Raw genomic sequence first — 18,963 nt, forward strand, 5'->3', positions numbered from 1 at the left:
TGAGGTAGTAGATTGTTAAACGGTACCATGAAACTTTTGAATTACTTCTGTATTTTCAACACAAAATATTGAAATACACCAACAGATCAGTTTCAAATTTCTTCTCTGTTACAGATTCATTTCATTAAAAAAAAAAAAAGTCTTTTATTTATAGGGCAGCTTTTTCCTCTGCATTCGTTATTGTTCGTCAATAACTTTTGAAACCATTCAAGGAGAGGTGTAATTGCCATACATTCCTGCAACCTTTATGAAGCATCAGCACCTGGAGAGAAAGCCCCGAATCCAGTGAGCAAGAGCTCAAATATAATGAACCCTACCCTGTCCTAACAGTACGTACACATTCCAGACTAGTCCAAGCTGCATTCTGAAAAGCCCAGCAGATGTCAGAAAACACAGAGGAAACTGAGGCTACTGTGGTAGAGGAAAGAGATATAAAGCACACAAATCCATCCAAAGCTTTGTTTTGCTACTTGGAGGATAGCTTTCATTTTAATTGACAATTTAAACCTACGTAACATACATTTTTCTAACCATTTTGTGGTATCAAAGTTATTTCAGATGACAGTATAATACTGACCTAAAGTGTTAATATATCTTTAATAGTATTGTTTTTAGCAGATAAACCTCAAGATGATTTTTGAATTGTTTGTCAGAGTAGACTACAGTCTGTGAGTATGCTTTCTCTATGACACTTAAAAGAATAGGCTTTTACAAGCTTAGCCCACTACATATAACGTTTTGAAGAACAAAACACATCTAAAATCACATTCAAGACACTGTTTTTAAAAATATCATGATATTTTAAAGAGACTAACAATTTATTCAATGTAAATGCAACGTATAAAGTCGTGGAGTTCCAAATACACATCCAATCTGCCATTTCTAGTTTTGTGCAAATTAATTAACTTAAAATCATTTCAAATCTAGCGTAGTGTCAAATAATATCCAACCTCCAAAGTTACAGAACTGATGTTTTTCACATCTGCTTGAAATTAGACTTCCCAGTTTTACTAAATTTATTTTTGATTTAAAACAAAGAAAAAAAACTGTAAACAATTACTGTAACGGCAGTTAGCAACAAGAATGGTGACAACTGTCAGTCTTCAAATATAACTTAAGTTATGCCCTTTCTTACCATCAACTTTTAGTCAAATATGTAAATAAATACAAGAACTAACACAAACAAAAGTTACCACTATAAGAAAATACATTATATGTTGCAATTTGGAATAAAATATCATACAATATTGGCTGCATCATTTGGAACATGTATTTGACTGCTTAAAACAGTTTGATGCTAAACAGTTAAACCTTTTCTTCGTGTAGAGGACTACACTTTTACTCACTGTTAGAAATGTGTTTTGTGATTAATTTTATACTAGTATATTAAACTCCTAAATGTGAAAATGACTCAAGTCATTTAGTGAAGGAAGATACCATAGGCACCATAATATTTTTTTTTTTTTTCTTTTTAAACAAAATGTGGTGATGAACCAGCAGTAACAAAATAGGATGAAAATTAAAAGGCACATTCAGGCAAAAAATAATCAACAGTTTGCATGATGCTATATTTAAAAAAAAAAAATTATGCCCTGAATAATTGAGTGGATCAGGAACAAATATTCTGGCAGATTCTTATCTGCCAGAGAGAAAGTAAATTTTGTAAAAAGTGTGCAATTCAAATTATATAATTTTTTTTTAATGTTGAGTTTTGTTTTGTTTTAAGGTCAGTATAAGGCTTATAACCAAGTGCACATTAAGAGGACTGACTACTCAAAACCTTGTTTTCTCAGTGCATAGAAATACAACGAGCAATGAAGATGTTCCTTGCAAGAAGATGTATTCTTGTGTATGTCCAAATCTTAATCAAGTACTTGAGCGTCTTTCAGGTCTCGGAACACATTTCATAATCGCAGCTCTCCACAGGGCAGGGGCAAGTAAAAGGCTTAGAGTAGTCACACTCAGAATAAGAAGATAGACCTGAAAATTGCAAATAAAAGCCGTTACTTCTATTAGTTACATAGTAAACTAAGAAGTGACTGGAAGTTTGAGGAGATCAGACTCTTCTGGACAGTATTTTCAGGAGAGTTCACCTGTCTTCCTATCCAGCTATGCATCTTACTACAAAAGCAGAGAAGTGCACGCTCAAATCATCTAATTATCTATTTACCTGGTTTGAAGATACAATTACAAAAACAACATTATGAGCTTATAGAAAAACAGTTATTTACACATATAGTTAAGAGGTCAATTTTGAAAGCTCAATGTTTGCTAAAAGGTCAAAGGCCAAATACCACTTTATTTAAAAAAACAAAACCACCCAAAACTATTCGGGTTTAATGATATAATGGCAAATTTCACTACTATTGTATATACTAAAAAAAGCAAACAAAAATCCCTTTAAGTCATACTGCACATCTTCTGAAAAAAGATCTTAACTACATAGTCTGAATAAGTCTTATAAAAAACAGCAGCAGGAAGTAGTTTTGAGGTCTCAAACAGAAGAATGGCTTTTGGAAATTTCAGAGGTATATAAACCTATAAAGTAGATAATCACGTGAGAGCTGCCACAGAAAAAAATGAAAGCTTGAAGGCCTCCAAGCACAGTGGGTGGGCCCCTAAACTGGTTCTGTGATCATGTATGGGTATCTTGAAACTCTATACAAACATACAATATTTATAACTCCTAATTATATGCAGGAGTGAACATGAAAATGAATCACCTTTACCTATACAAGTGAACAGCATTGTGTAGGTTTTTAACACGTGCTTTATTTGGAATTGGATTCAGCATTATACAGCCCACTTGCTCACACAATGAAAAGCTTGGAGCGCCAGTGAGTATTTTTGTGAGCAAAGATACAGAGGAGAAAGCAGCTAGCACTAGAAAGTGAGGTCAGCTGTTGTATCTCTATAGCCATAATTTACTTAATTTCACGAAGCAGACTTCATCTTGAAAAAAATAACGTTCTCACAGCTTCAAGATAAAACTAAGTTTAAGGTTTCTTTCCTAGGGGATTTTTCTCATGACTACTGAAAAAACTGGTTGTTTCTTCTGCAGAGGATTTAAAATGAACAAGCTTTGCAGGTAAAGATTACAAGTTTGTTTGCTTGTTTAAATGTTAAGGCAATTTCCACTTCACCGTATCTGCTCTCTAGTTCTTATTTACTGATATTTCCTTCTTCAAATCCTATACTCTCAGTTACCTCTTTCTATAGCTATATCAAGATTTTAAAAGCAAAGGCTTCTCAGTCTTAGTGACTTGGGTGCTATCTACCACTCACTGCTCAGTTAATAAAGAAGTTAAGTGACAGCAATTAAAGTAAAGCATTTATAACTAAGCTATTTAAAAGTAAAACCTCCTATTTAAAATACAATATGAAACAAGTTAAAAACGGAACTAAGAATCCTGTCAGGGACATACATGTCTCCATTTGTATGGGTTGATTCTACTCGTTAACAGCTGAGAGATGCCACAAAATTAGAGCGTATTGGTATTTCAAATACACTGTAATACAAAATCCCAGTAAGTTACTGAGGTGCAAAAACCAAAGTTAGTAACTATAGAACAGCTCACCTCCCGAGATATGATCCCTGCTCTGCGTGCTCTACTTCCCAGAACAAAAGAGAATTCACTGACTTGTGCCAGTCCTGCTGAGACAATCCACTTGATATACTGGCTGGTCTTTGGAAGAATCAGAGAAAGGACAAGCACTGCCAAGACAAACTTTAAAAACATTTTTTTGGGTTGTTGTGAGTTTTGGTTTTGTTTGGTTTTTTGTTTGTTTGTTTTTTTAAATAAAAGAAGTGCAATAAGTAAGATAGTACAATCTTTGTAAGATACATAACATCAAATACAGTAATTCTGGACATAAACTAGTGGACTTGTAAATGTGTCTTCTGTATTAATGTCAAGAGACAAATGTACATTGCATAGTAAAAAGTAGTATCTTGTTGATAACTTTGTCACAAATCCCAAGCTAGATAAAGATGTTCCTCCATGTCTAACTTACTTTTAATATTAAATACAATCCTTTTTTTTTTTTTTAATATCCTAAAAATGTTGTCTCAAACTGTATTCTAATCAGAAAGATTCCTCCAAATACAGATTCACAGTAAAGATGTATTATTCCCTGTTATATCAGATGTTCAGTTCTTGCACAGAATTTTCATTAGGGCATGCATCACAAAGATTATTTAGACTATTAAAAGATAAAAAAGAGAAAAAGAAAATACCTTCATTATGACCACAGACAATGTAAGGAATAGTAAGACTGTGAGTTCATATATTACAAATGTGGGGAAAACATGAAGTCCTAGGAGGAAAGAAAACAATATTTCAAAGTTTAAGGCCTATCTTACTACAATAATTTTCTGAGTTAATAATAGATTTAATTGCAAGACTGTATTCTCAAAAACAAACAAAGAAAAAGCCCTAACATACCCACCAACACTACCTACTTGATCACTAAAGCACTTCCTGCATTATCCAACCATTTTTCCTTTAGAGGGTTTTAGCACAAACAATGTCCCCAGTTGAGTTAAATTGTATATGACCAATGCATGAGCACTTTCATTTATAAAGTTTTCTCTCTTCCACACCAGTCAGCAATCCAGAATCTGAACTGAAACACACCTCTAACGAAAGCTATAAAAATACTGCAGGAAAACAATTCCATTGTTCTGCACAGTGATTGTAACATACACTTTGCTAGCCATTGAACATTTTTGTATGACATGGTAATGGACTATCACTGTGGGAGGAACAGGATATTCAGTATTTGCATAGACTATAGCTACAACAGAAAATGTAACTGTTTTGATCCCATGACCCTCGCAAACACTGAAAGTCACCTGAACTGGAAAAGTTACTTAGACTGGAATCAGGTAAAGTCATAAACCCGTAAGTATGGTCTAACAATTAAGGAATTACATAAAGCCTCATTGCTATGATGTTGGTTGGTTGGGAGTTTTTTTGGGGGTGGGGTGTCTGTCTTTTTTTTTTTTTCCCCCTTCCTTTTTTGCAATTTTTTTGTTATTTTAATTTTGTAATTATATAAAGCAAGATAACAAGAACCATAAAGAGCACAGAAATTTAAAACTAAATCCTGCTAATATTAAACATAAGAAAAAGAAGTATTTGTTGGAGAAGTCCTGGAGTCACTGAGGAAGAATCTTACTCACAGCTAAGTCCATTTTTTCCTCCTAGGGTATGAGGAACTTGTGCAGGCAAACATAACTGTATCTTTGGAAGCTCATTCCTTTTTCATAAAAGCTCCTAAAAGAGGAACCAAAAATAGTGGTGGTGTTCCTGATAAATCCATAATAGTTGGCAGTTCTCCAACCCAATTACTTCTGGAGAAGAACAAGAGTTTAGCTTTCTAAAGCATGAGGCATGTAAATCGATGCTGTAACTTCTTATTTTAACGCAAGACAAGTTTTCACTAATTTTCCTTGCCCCATAGCGCTGCAGGGCCAGGACGACTTTAGAGAACTGAGTCATCTTCCTGAGTGCGCAAGAGAAGTTACGTACAGTAACTTCACAATGTTTTGTCCATACGCACATTCCATCGTGGATGGAAATGTACTTCAAGTAGATCAGAGATTTTTATACAAGTACTACCCAGTCAGCATGTACACACCCTGTTTTATTTCTTGATTTCCTTCCAACTACTGAAGCACAAATGCAGAAGACTATCAGAATAAAGGGAGAGATGGCAGAATAAGAGAGACGAACACCACATCAAAAAAAGAAGTCCAAATGTGTGCACACATGCACGTGGAGGGGCAAGTAGCTTCTCTGGTTTTTTTTTTGTACTGCATATCATGTGCACGTTGCTCATTCACCTTTAGGCCAGTCTCAGAAACATACATGAAAAGCAACTAGAGAAATACAGCCTGTAACAATGTCATGTTTGATAAGAAGGCCAACATCTGGAATTGAAGATTTCAGAGGGAGGCTACAAATACAGCCTAGTGCTCTCATCACTGGTGGAGCTACCTCTTAAGTTCTGGAGCAGACAGGCAGTCTGAAGTCCATCTGAACTGCTGCCCGACGTGGAGATTATTACCGTATTCCAAAGAGCTGAGGCACAAACTACCGCAGATTTCTATACCAATTCCGTGGAGGTAAGCATCTGCAAGGTGAAGCAACACGAAGGTCATCAGAAAGATTAACTTCATAGACAGAAGGTACATGAATATGGGCATTTATTTTGATGGTTTTAATCAGACTTTGTGACTAAGCTCAAGAGTCACTATGGATTTGTTCTCTAAAATGGAAGAAATGCTTCAATCAAATAATTCAAGAACTTCAGCACCATCATCAGGTAGCATGTGGCATGTTGGCCCATCACCAATAGCTAGGATATCACTTAGGTACATTTTCACAGAGCTGAGCATAAGCCACTGGACTTCAATTCTAAGCAGTGTTCTGAAATAATTGGAATGAAGGCCTTGGGGTGAAGGTGACCTTGCATCAATGTCAAACCAAAAAGCACAGTTCACATGTATAAGTTGGTATGTGTTCTTCTGTGGACGCATACAAGCAAGATTTTGCACATTCTTTTTCTAAGTACTTTTTTCCTTAACAAGTAAACTCCCTCTACCCCCTGATTAGACAGATTCCACCAATCTGCTGGATGGCCGCTAAACAGCACGTGAAGATCCAAACGTCATGACCACATCCTGGAAGATCCAGCATCAAGAAAAGGAATCTTGGAGATCCTTGATGGCAAACAAGATTACAGAAACCAGAACTCTGTTGGTCAAATTGGAACCCGCAGAATTAATTCTGACACATCCTCAAGACAGGACATCACTCAGAAAAATCACGTTAGCGATGCACTGGGATGCTGTATCTATTACGAGTCTTAATGAACCTAAGATCATAGCTAGCAAATGCAGTAAGTGCTACAGCCCTGGCTAGATTATTAAGTAGCAGAGGGCAAAACCAACATTCCGCTCCATCGTTCTGCAAAGGGAAAAGTCCTCTTGATTCTAATGTCAGTTCTGAGAGCTTGAAACCTCCAAGTTTCATTGTGTTCCATGCAGGACAACAAAGCAGTAGAGCTGGATGGATGAGGAGAAGGCGATGTATGTACGTCACCTAATGAATTCCAGTTGGGATCTTCCTTTGATTTCTCTCAAATTCAACAGAAATGTTAAAAGGCTCATCAGAGAAACATTGTGTGTGTGTTTGTTCTGGACAGTGGTAGTACTGACAGTGTCAGCATCACCCATCTTCTGAAGAAAAAGACCGCACTGTTAAAGGGTTTTCAGCACCTTGCATTCAAGGTTCAATGCTGACCACAAGATTTACCCAGAAGGGAAACATGGAGCCTGGCAAATGAGTACATCTGTACAGCACACTGAGTACACACAACAACTCCTTGTAGACCGACAAAAAATGGGATATTGGAGCCTTTTTTAAAAAAAAAAAAAGTACATCTGTACAGAGTACACACCACAACTCCATACGCCTTGTAGACCGACAAAAAATGGGATATTGGAGCCTTTTTTAAAAAAAAAAAAAGTGTCTATGCAAAGATGCCTTCCATCTTTCTAAAAAGCAATCAAAACAAAATAAAATGATGCAGAGGTGGAAAGGGAAGGATATGAGTACTAGGTACCAAAACAGAAATGAGAAAGTTAGTTCTCAAAATGTGGCTCTAAGGGATTGGTCCAGATGTTCACTCAAAAGTATTAGTGAGGACAGAGACTAACAGGAACTTTCTAACCTCTGCAGATAACATAAATAGAGCCAGAAACCTTGAAGAACACACACAGGCCTAAATGAATGTACAGATGGAGAATAACTAAGAATAACAGATGGAGAATAAGTGCAGCTGTTAATGCCTAACTGCAAAGGTGTATTATTCCCACAAATGCACCCATGTGCGAATTTGAAAGCAGTAGCATTACAAAGGTCAAGCTAAGGGCAGGACCACTGTGATAGATATTACACGAACAAGTACTATTCAGCTCAGCTTTTAGGCACCAGAAGGATTTCTGTAGTGAGAACAGAAAAGCAGGCATTTAAGACAAGCAAAATAGGAACTAACTTTTCCAAATGACGTATTTACAGTCAATTAAGTCAATCCAATTAAGTCAATTTTTTCTATTTATTCCTTTATTCTAAAAGGAACAGAAATTATATTACTGCAGTGGTGTACCATGCCACCTCAGGATCTCAGGTGTTTCTGCTCTCTATAATAGGGTGTTTGCTGCACATAGCAACAAGCCTTCTCTTTAGGCAGGGGGGCAGAATCCCTATAGTCTTTACATAATTTCACATAGTAAACCTCTATATATTTATAGATACGTATCATTTGCATGTGTACATATATAAGTAGAAAGCAAGCAAGAAGTCTTTTCTTACTAGATTTATTTTTAAAAAGTTTAAGGAGTACTTTTTATCCTACTCAGGTTTTCTTTGCAACATCACATCACTCCTTTTTAAAACCTCCTTGCCACCCCACGGAACTTCCTGTTAACCACAAAATTTGAAAGTAATTGGAATTAAGGGGGGAAGGGTGGGATAATGTTTATTTGGGGGGGGAGGGATTTTTTGTTTGTTTGTTTTTGTAGGGTTTGAGGGTTTTTTGAAGGTTTTGTTGGGGGTTTGTTTTGGTTTTTTTTTTACAAGCAAGCATTGTCACATTTTGTCAGAGGCCTATAACATAGCTCATTTTACTGGTTTTTAGCTAACTTTCTTCTGAGGCAGGAATAACACCCATTTTCTGTAAACCACACAAACTTGTCCAGCAATTTTCCTCTTCTTTCCCTTCTTGCAATTATAATGATAACAACAGTTAATTTTTTAAAAATTCTGTTACAGAACTACTAAAATAATTTCCTTACAGTGTAACGTAGACTATATGGAGTGCTGCCAGCATGCGAACTGAGGTCTTGCTATTTTCTTGTACTTTACCAAAGTCTTATCTCTAGTCTTAATTTATGCAGTCACAAGAGCATAGGACTGTATTTTTGTTCAGTCCCTTGTAAAATTAACTTTGGGCTTATAATTACTTGTCATGCTTTCTATCCCTGATAATACTATCTGCTCCATCACCATCTTTACTGAAACACATAAACAACTTACCTGTGAGTGTTTAGCAATTACTCATCCAACCTTGTCAGTTATAAGGGCCCAAGAGTTTTACCACAGCTCACCACTTTCCTCCCTTTATTAAAAAGTAAGTTATTAAAATAAACATACCTATTACTAAGCAATCTGACTGATCAGCACAAGTTATTATCATGGGCTGTGTAAAACAAAAATCAAGATTGGCAAGTATAACTATTTCCTTTTTATTTTGGCAACCACCAGAAACAGCTTTAGTTTCTGTTATGAAACAATGGGTATCAAACAGGTATATGGGGAAAAGCATTAAAATTATGCTGATGAGACTTCACTATTGTCTGAATAAATATATGGAGATAAATGAACAATAGAAAACTTAATAAAAACAGAAGAAAAACCAAGGGTGGTCTTGAAAAAAAAAAAACAAACCCGAAGAATTTCTGAGTAAGCATGGGCTGAAGGAGGTTGGATTTGTGCAAAAGCCCACATTCTATTCTAAAAGCCCTCTATTTTAGACCTTGCAGTGCCCCCAAAATAGGACGTGCATCTCCTATACAATCCACAGGGAGAGGCAAGTGCTTTCACAGGGCCTCTCTCCTCATTCACTGTACCTAAGCACTTCAGTAACGTGTTTCCGTTTCCTTTAGAGAAAGCGTGTTGGGGCATGCAAGGACAGCTAGAGAATGTAGCAGTTCAAAATGAAGCTACCGATTGACTGTAAATATTCTCAGAGTTAACTTGTTCTGGATAACAAGCATGATGAGTTACTCTCCTGGTCTTGTGCATCAATGCTGCATTTAAGTTGGCATTCAGGTAATCTCTGAAATACATCTGGTTCAATTATTTTTTCCCTGTGTTGAGAACACACATCACATTTTCCTAACTAAAGAAACAAGATGCTATAAAAAAAAGATCTATTTCTGTTATCATATTCTGCTTCTAGAGAAAATCAAGCCATAAGGACCTTAAATCTACTCTACCAACTGACTCAAAATAGTCATACAATTTTAGTATAAAGTACAAATATATACACTGTGAAGAGAGAAGAACATTTAAAAAAAAAAAAAAAAAGGGCAAAAAAACCCAAACCAAAAACATCTTTTTACCTTAAAATTTTTAGGTACATGTTTTAAATAGCCCAGACAAATTCAGAATTAACAATGAAAAACTGACATTAAAACAAGAATTGAGAGTACAACATGGAAATTGCTTATGAAAATGAATGTTACATTTAAAAATATTAGCAAAGTCAAACCAATATTATGGTCAGTTAACATTTTAGTATCTTAACAAAATTTAAAAAAAAAACACACCAAAAACAAAAAAACCCCCACACTTATCTCCTCCCCCCAATTTGTAGACACCATTTTTTTCTCCTCCCCCACATTCTTAGGTTAACACTATTTTTTAAGTAAGTTTTCTTAGAAGTTACCTATAGATGCAAAGAAAATGATGGCAAGAAAGTCACGTATTGGTTCAATACAGGACATAATCTCCTCAGTAACCATGTGACCCTGAGAAGAGATCAGAGCTCCGGCTAAGAAGCATCCCAGCTCCATTGAAACATCCAACAGCTCTGTGATCTGTCAAGGAATAACAGAAAATCTATTGCTGTTTCCTTTAACCCTGAGTGATTTTATGTACCACTTCACAGTGAAATTATAAAACTGTACATTATACTGAATGTAGGAAATTACTATGTCTTTATGCAAGTTCAACAACAAATAGAATTCAGCGTATTTCAGTGTTCTGCAGTATTGTATTTATACAAAAGACTCACAAAACCAGTTTTCCCTCCATGTTATCTCCTTCCCCACAAAAACAAAAATAAATTTCTTAATCTACATTGTAATGCTTTGTGTCACTGTTAAGGATAGCATCTGATTTCACAAAAACAAGACAGACCATAACAGCTTTGGAGTCAGGATTGCGTAATACATTGAGGCTGTGAAATAAAGCAGTAAGAACAGCGTATTTTCCAGCTGTCAAACAAGGGGAAAAAATAAAAATCAAAGCCTATAATTCAGGAGAATAGTCTCAATGTAGCAGAAGTCCCAGGCATAAATTACATTTTATTATTGTAAATTGGACTTAAATATGCCTGTGTGCTTTACTGGATAGGGATGCATTTAAGCTGGTGAAGTAAACTGCTGAAATGAAGCACGATATCGGTTTAGAAAGAATTCAGACTGCTCTTCATTCTTTTTTATTATTTGAATATGGTACTAAAAGGAAGAGATGAAACACATGTAAAGAGACTGAACTAAAAACAAAAACTGCTTAAGGCAATGCTCAGAACATTAAAAAAAGCAAGCAGCACTTTTAGTCGGTATAAAGCATGTCTTAAAATAATTACTTCAAAACCATGCTGCTGCAGACAGTCATCTTACTGAGAAAGGGCAATGCTATTAATATTAATAGAACATTTAAAACTGAAGACTTATTTCCATACTAATTTAGATTAAGCAACAATACACCATAGTACATTTATGGACAACATTCATCATATCTTGAACAGTGTTACACTGTAAGGTATGAAGCTAAAACTCAAGTGACTTGAAATTAATGGAGGAGAGCAAAAGACACAATAAACAAGTCTCCAAGCTATGCATAAAATGCCACCTAAAAATAACCCCCCGACTTTTGTGCATTGAAGTATTAGTGTCTGAATGCTCATCACAAAACTCCATTTGTGCTAACAGTCTGTAATTTATTGCAAGACATTTAAGAAAACGAATTGGTTCTGTCAACTAATGCAAATAGTTGCTGATCAGGCAAAACCAATAAAACAACATTATAACATTACTCTCGTTTTAAAACAAAGGGAATTTCAGTGCTTTTCACCACAATTTGAAATTGTAAGAGGGAAGAAGAAAATATATACAAAAGGCTTTAAAATCACCGAAAGATGAGTAAGATAAAGGAAACAGTTATGAACAGGACACATTTAAGTCCTTCTCAATCATACATTAGTAATTTAAAAATTACTGGGCTCTGCGCTGTCCTTTTCTCAACTCCTACATTACAGAAAACTTTTTCAGTCAAAATTAAATGAAAAGTTTTGTCAATTTACATGTTTTTCCCAGTACAATTTAGTTTTCAGTTGTTTTCAAAGGTCCCATTTTACTCTAATTCAGAAAGGATTGCTTTGCTTTCACTAGAATATTGGATTTTTATGTTCAAATGTTCTACCATAGCAATAAATAAAGAAATAAACATTACTGCTACAACATGTTCCAGCTGAATTTCAACCATTTGTTCAGCAGTTGTTTTGCCTATATTCTCTAATAATGTGTATCTTATTGCTACTCTTTAATCATCATAGAAGTTTAATGAATATGGTAAGCCAGTAAAATTAAAGAAATCCCTGATGGAAATAAATGTATTAGAATTTCAGGCTTTAATAATTTAAATCTGCCCAAGAGTAAAGAGGTGAATTCTAAGCTTGCATTTTAAGGAAGTAAAGCCTTAATGAAATGGAAACAATTTTTAGTGAGCCTTGTAAAAACTGCATCTCAACTGTATTTTAAGTAATTAACTAGAATATTTGAGATTACAGTTCTTCCTCGATCTTCTCGTTTTAATTGAAAGAGTTCATAATCATAATCATTATGAGCCATTGAAGAGTACTCCAGGCAAACAAGGAATGACATTCTGAATACACTGCAGGAAAAAGTATGTATGTTTTCATATATAAAGTACTGCAATAACATAGCTATATTTTCTTTTCATCTTTTTGGTATATAAAGCAAGCTGGCAATTTCCCTCCATTTGCTGCCATCATCCCAGGTCAACCATAATGCAGTCAAACTGGAAGCCACTCCCCCCCCTCCATGTGTATGCACAGTCCTATAAACATGTAAATGTAACTGCTATCCTTCTTGTCAGGTAAGGTTTAATTTTTTTTTCGAATTCCTTAATAACATTCAGCAGCTAAGTTTTAAAACATAACAAAACTGACTACTGTTGTCCTGCAGATATCGAATACAGCAATTCATTATCAGAACAGTGTTTAAGACAATTTTCCTTGTAATGTTTCTGTACATACATAACATGAAAAAGCAACACCACACCAGTGAACACACTGGCTGACTTATAAGATGTTCTTCAGCTCACTGTGGTATGTATCTCGACCTAAAAGTACCAGTCTGGCCATCAATCCTAAATGGTCATATTTGAAACCATAAGCTAGATTTGCTCTTTATGTTGCAATTCAGAAGAACAGTTTCCCGATAACAACCACCAAAAAAAAAAAAAAGCAGTATCTGCATAACTCAAAGCTTGAAAAGGAGTTGCTGAAAGTGTAATAATGATCTCCTGAACCTCTGTTACTGATGACAAGGTACAGGATTGAAAGATGCACAATTGTGCCTCAAAATCAGCTAGACTTTTATAGGACTGGCACTTGATACAATCCCCTCACCCCCAATCTGCCTAACTAGTTGAGGGGAAAAAGGGAGGGGGAGTTTCAGTTACTTCTGATAATATCTGGGAGCAGAAAGAGGTATCTTAAGCTCCAAATCTTGGTAAAATATCTCATAGTCAAGATTTGTTGCATCTCTTTTACTCTAAGTTAGTTTATCAAGAAGAGATGTATTTAAGATCCTGTTTCAGATTTAATGAGTTGCAATGTTATCCAAGTGAGCCGAGCAGTTCAGAAATGCTCAGAAGTCACTTCCATACAGAAAGTTCCTTACCTGACAGGATAATCTCTTACATCAAAATTGCTTACTTACTTCTGTCCTATCCTCCCTCTTGTTTTCTCATTAGAATTTGCCCTTATTGGTAGAGAAAAAGCAGTTCTTGTTTTATTAGTCATCTGAGATATTCAAACACAGGAAACAAGTAAAATAAATTTTTATATAATGTGCATTACATGTGCTAGTGTTACAGATGAACCCCACTACAAGATAAACTTAGGTGGACCCCAGAAATCCAGTCAACACTGAAGTATGTAACAGGTAACTATATGCATGTTAACTGTATGCATGAAGCAGGCATACAGTATCATTCCTACCCCCTTTGTCATGTATTGGAAAGGATGAGGCCTGCAGAATAACTCACATGCTAGATGCAGAGTTAAAATATTTTGTTTAAAAAGGTCTCTCAAGTTTTCTAAATGGAGTCACAGAGTCACCTGTGGTTAAGGCCACTAAAACATGCACTCTCTTATTCCTCCCTCTTCAAAAGCTTTTTTAGAATTACACCAGTATGGAAAATTCTGTGTTTGCAGATAGTTATACAAACTCCATCAATATTTACGCTTGGTTTTCAAAGGAGAAAGATCTTTGCAGGAACCACAACAGCTTAACGGTTTTCCTACCTGGCACCCAAAAACCTTAATTTATCCTTTCCAAATACATGCAACATTATTTCAAATTAGATTGCCATCCCCCATCCTATGTTTTTATTCCTGACATAGTAGGGTATCTATCTAAATTAAGATTTGTTTTCCAGAAGATTTGTTTGTTGAACTGTGTTCAACTGGACAACCAAATACTTTTTTGGTTTGGTTTTTTCTTAAGTCTTTGTGCTCAAACTACAACTTGTAGTATTACTATAATGAATTTATCGGTGTCAGTGAATATCAAGCATCTCAACTGGTTTACTGAGGTTACATGCGGTATTCTTTGTACTATTCCCTTTGATTCATTATTTATCAACTTTAAAAGGAAAATTGCTTTCGCTTAACGTACACAAAATACTTGCTCGTTCAGCAGTGCTTTCCATACTGAAGAAGCATTCTGTTTTGCGGTATGAATCCAACACACAAACATATTCTCCCTCAGGTTTGTATACACACATATATTATGTAAAGTCATGTAGACAAACTCCTTGTACATTTGATACGTGATTTGGGCACAATACACCAACTTCAGTCAGATCAATCTATGTAGGCCATATTTTTAATGAACGTAAGACTGCTTCTAGATACCATAATATTTCATGCAACTTTTGTGGTTTGGTGGTGGTTGTTTTTTATTGAAGTTGTTCTACAAATGTTATGTCTGCTTGTTAGAAAGTAAAAAGGAGAAACTAGTTTTGTTCGTTCTCTTATTAGATGGCATTCAAAAAAAAAGAGAGATGGCATTTTTAACCTATACAACAGAAATCAACAAAATGAAAAGCTATGCTCTCACTAACTTCTTTCTTGACCTTCTTCCTGAAGGAGGTCAGCTTTCTCTGTTGGACCTGTAATAATTAAGCAAATACTCCTAGAAAAAAAGGTGCATGCACAGGAACTTTTTGGGATAACTTTTCTCAGAAATTCTCAGAGGACATAACAATCTGCACATCCAGGATAATGGAGTTTCAAACTGACAACATTATCAGCGACTGTCACATTCTGTTCTCCAGCAGAACAGTTTTTCAGAGGGCTGAAACGTGAGATAGAAACAAACAGAAGGAAGACTCAGACAAAAATGAACCAAACAGAAAAGGGATATCAAAACCTACGAACCTTAAGGCATTTCTCTACTTTCTCAACCTCATCCCAAACTGTTTATCTCCCACAGAAAGAGAGAAGTATTTTATAATAAAAACCACGTTGAGAATTTGCTATTGGAAAGAAACTTGTGAGCCAGTGTCACAATCAGCCATTATCAGTATCTCAAAACCCATCCTAAATTACTTTCAAACGCATGAAGTAGCCCAAAATGAAAACTGGAATAATGATTCTTTAGCTGGATGTATTAAAAGTTACCAGCAGAAGTTCAGCTGATTGACGTTCAAAATTTTATGTCTTCTTACTCATATATGCTGTAATGCATGAATCATCTGTGCATTTGGGGTTTGTTTTAAAACATTTTAGAAGCAAATAATTAACTACAGAGGTACATGGATATGCAATAACAGTAAGTGTGATGGCTTTTGTGATACTGATGCAGTAAACTACCACATGTATCAAAATACTTTATTAATTTAAAAGATTACCGTTAACATAAGGAAGATGAATGCAGTTACTCCTAGAATGAGGATTTCTTTATTCCCTTTGCTTTCTGCATGCAACTTGCGATAATATGGTCCTATGAGGTAAGTCTTTATAACAAGACATACAAGAAAAACAGCAGCCAGAGAAAAGAGAATTTGGCCAATCAGTATGAGTATTCTCAGTATTTCCTTGAAAATGCTGGAAGAGAAGAACAAACAAAACATTTCTTTCAAGTGCTCTTACACCTCCCAACCAGTTCCCCTTAAGTGAAAAGACTTAATTCCACAAATGTTCAAAACTGAGTAGCTGCAATAAGATATTTAGATATATTAGTAAACAAGATGAATACTAAATCTGCTGAGTGCCCAGCAATCTCTTTTACAGCCTAGAATTTACTTCCATGTTGATTCAAAAAGATTTTTGTTGGTTCATCTTCAAGGTAAGTCATCAGGCTCAATAATACTATCACACACTCTTTGACAAAAATATGTCTTGAGGGAATAAAGTAACTGAAGAAATGCACTTGTTTTTTACAATAACAAACTTTTCACTACAAATTTTAAGTAGTGGACAGGACTAAGGCAGCTAGAGCAGAAAGAATATCCTCATACAACATGACAAGTACAAATAGTAAAGGGAACTCACAAAACAGAGCGTGTATTTTTCATGGAACTGACATTAACGGTAGCGCTCTCATATTCATATTTGCAATCTACATACTAATTGGAAGGGGGTAGGGGAAAGATACATACAATTTTTTTTTTTTTTTACCTGGAATATGTGCTCACTCCTGCTTGAATAAGTGTAGGCATGACAGCTATAAATAAACCAAGCTGCACATCCTGCATCACCAACATGCCAAGTAGTACACTACTGTAGTCAATATCCCCTGTACACCAACAAAGCAGTCATGGAAACGTTCATCAGAATCTATGAATGCTTGCAGTGCTCAGAAATCTAGAAATGTCTTAATCAAATGGAGGTTAAGTATAGTTCTCAATGGGGTGAGGTCATTCAAAGCATTCTGGGTTTTTTTTCCTCCACCAGTAAGTAAATTAAAACATATACAAATGAAGATATATTAAAAATATAAATAAAATATTCATACGAAGCTTCTGTTACACAATAAAAATATAGACTTTGCTTAGCAATTAAGCACTAGTTATGCATTTACTGGAACTTCTTTACTGAAAACATACAGTCTTTAGAATAACAAGACACATGTAAGAGCCAGCATGTGTAAAATATACACTTTGAATTTAGGCATTAGAATATGAATATTCTAGGGGGTGGGGAGAACTTCAGTGCAGTATGTATGAGGGAGGTTTAAGAAGAAAGCAGGATGGCAAAACTTTTGAAAGGAAACATTTGGAACTCTTTGAGAAGCTAGCGATATGGCACTTGAAGGTACTTATTTGAAGAGCTGTCAGCTATGAAAGACTACCTGAGCTGGTCTTAGTTTGCTGAAGAAGGATGTGAATTATTTAAGTTAGCCTTTCTGCCCTGATGACAGACTGGTAGTAATGGTCTAACTTGGTAACCTCTTAAAAAGCACAAAGATTCCAGGCCCTCAGTAAAGTTAATTCTTAACATGGAGAGTACTGGTTGGGCTACGCTGTCTTTCTCCAAAGAGGACTGGCTACGTAAATAGCAGGCATACCTCATAACATGAATATACACAACACTGGCCGGTGTTAAAGAAGGATGATCACTTGTAAACCAGACTTAACAGTGGGGTTTTTTTGGGTTTTTTGTTTTGTTTCTTAACTAGTTTTTCTCATAATACTACAAAGTCAACTTCTTTCCAGGCATACCTCATAACATGAATATACACAACACTGGCCGGTGTTAAAGAAGGATGATCACTTGTAAACCAGACTTAACAGTGGGGTTTTTTTGTTTTGTTTCTTAACTAGTTTTTCTCATAATACTACAAAGTCAACTTCTTTCAAATTTTATTGTAGATACTACAGTAGTCCATATTTAAAATCATACTTACCTTCTTTATCTCCTCGAACACTACCTGCAAGAAATCTTGACACCAATGGCGTGCTTGATAAAGATAAACAAGTGGAAATGAAGACACTTTGTGTTGGTCTAATTTGCAGCAAGTGTCCCCACAGTAAACCAAAGGCAATCATCAGAACTGTCATGTAGCAGGGTCCTTGCAAAGATATTTTCCATACCTTCGGAAGAAGACAAGTTCTTATGGTAAGTCTGATGACACTTTTCTCATCGGTAAGTTACAATGATTTTTCAGCACGAAGAAGCAGTGAAAGATGCATTATTTGGGGCTGCAGTGCTGGGCCACAGAAGTAACAGGCTGTCATCCTATACATCCTAAAACTCTGAAGTTACTATGCCTAGTAGATAATATTCTGTGCCAAATTTCCCAGACCTCACAGACAAGTTAAGGGCCAAAGGTCCAGTATGGGTTGAAATATATTAAAATCATCAAATGGAAGACCAGTTATTTGATGTGATTCCAGGGTGGGGAAAAAAATGGGAGTGGCAAAAACCATCATCAATACCAGCAGCCTGCTCCACACTAGTGAGCGCACAATTCTGAAGTAACAATTTACATACTACAGTTTAGGAACCCTTAAATTACTGATTTTTATCTTTGACTTTAGATGGACTGAAAATAGCAGATTAAGCTGAATGCTCATAAATTTTAACACATTTCAGTTAAAGCTTTTATAGTCTCATGAACTCACAACCATCAGTTTAGGAACAAATCACACAATGCAACTCTTCATATACATAGAGTCTGTACATATTTTGCAGCAGTATTTTCCACTATTAAAATTCTAGCTGGTTTATGAGATAACTTTTTTTTTAAAATTAAGACCAAAAGAAACTTGTACCTTTTTGCTGAATCCTTATGGCCACATCATATAATATTCCAGATTGTGCTAACATACTTGCAGAATCAGTTTATTAGCC

The 18,963-nt window shown here is 35.5% G+C and overlaps 1 protein-coding gene across 1 annotated transcript in view; it reads right to left on the minus strand.

The window, feature by feature from the left end:
- Window positions 1-1,552: 1,552 nt before the first annotated feature.
- The window catches only part of TMCO3 (transmembrane and coiled-coil domains 3), a 29,755-nt gene continuing 12,344 nt past the window's right edge, over window positions 1,553-18,963 (minus strand). The window contains exons 6-12 of the mRNA XM_009575547.1: window positions 18,017-18,203; window positions 16,789-16,906; window positions 16,020-16,215; window positions 10,519-10,669; window positions 4,238-4,317; window positions 3,579-3,728; window positions 1,553-1,980 (exon numbers count right to left, since the gene is read on the minus strand). Coding sequence (XP_009573842.1) covers window positions 1,867-1,980; window positions 3,579-3,728; window positions 4,238-4,317; window positions 10,519-10,669; window positions 16,020-16,215; window positions 16,789-16,906; window positions 18,017-18,203 — 996 coding nt within the window. The 3' untranslated portion in view covers window positions 1,553-1,866. The remainder of the gene's footprint in view (window positions 1,981-3,578; window positions 3,729-4,237; window positions 4,318-10,518; window positions 10,670-16,019; window positions 16,216-16,788; window positions 16,907-18,016; window positions 18,204-18,963) is intronic.

The sequence above is a fragment of the Fulmarus glacialis genome, unplaced genomic scaffold (genome assembly GCF_000690835.1).
Source record: "Fulmarus glacialis isolate BGI_N327 unplaced genomic scaffold, ASM69083v1 scaffold2374, whole genome shotgun sequence".
NCBI classification, from domain to species: Eukaryota; Metazoa; Chordata; class Aves; order Procellariiformes; family Procellariidae; genus Fulmarus; species Fulmarus glacialis.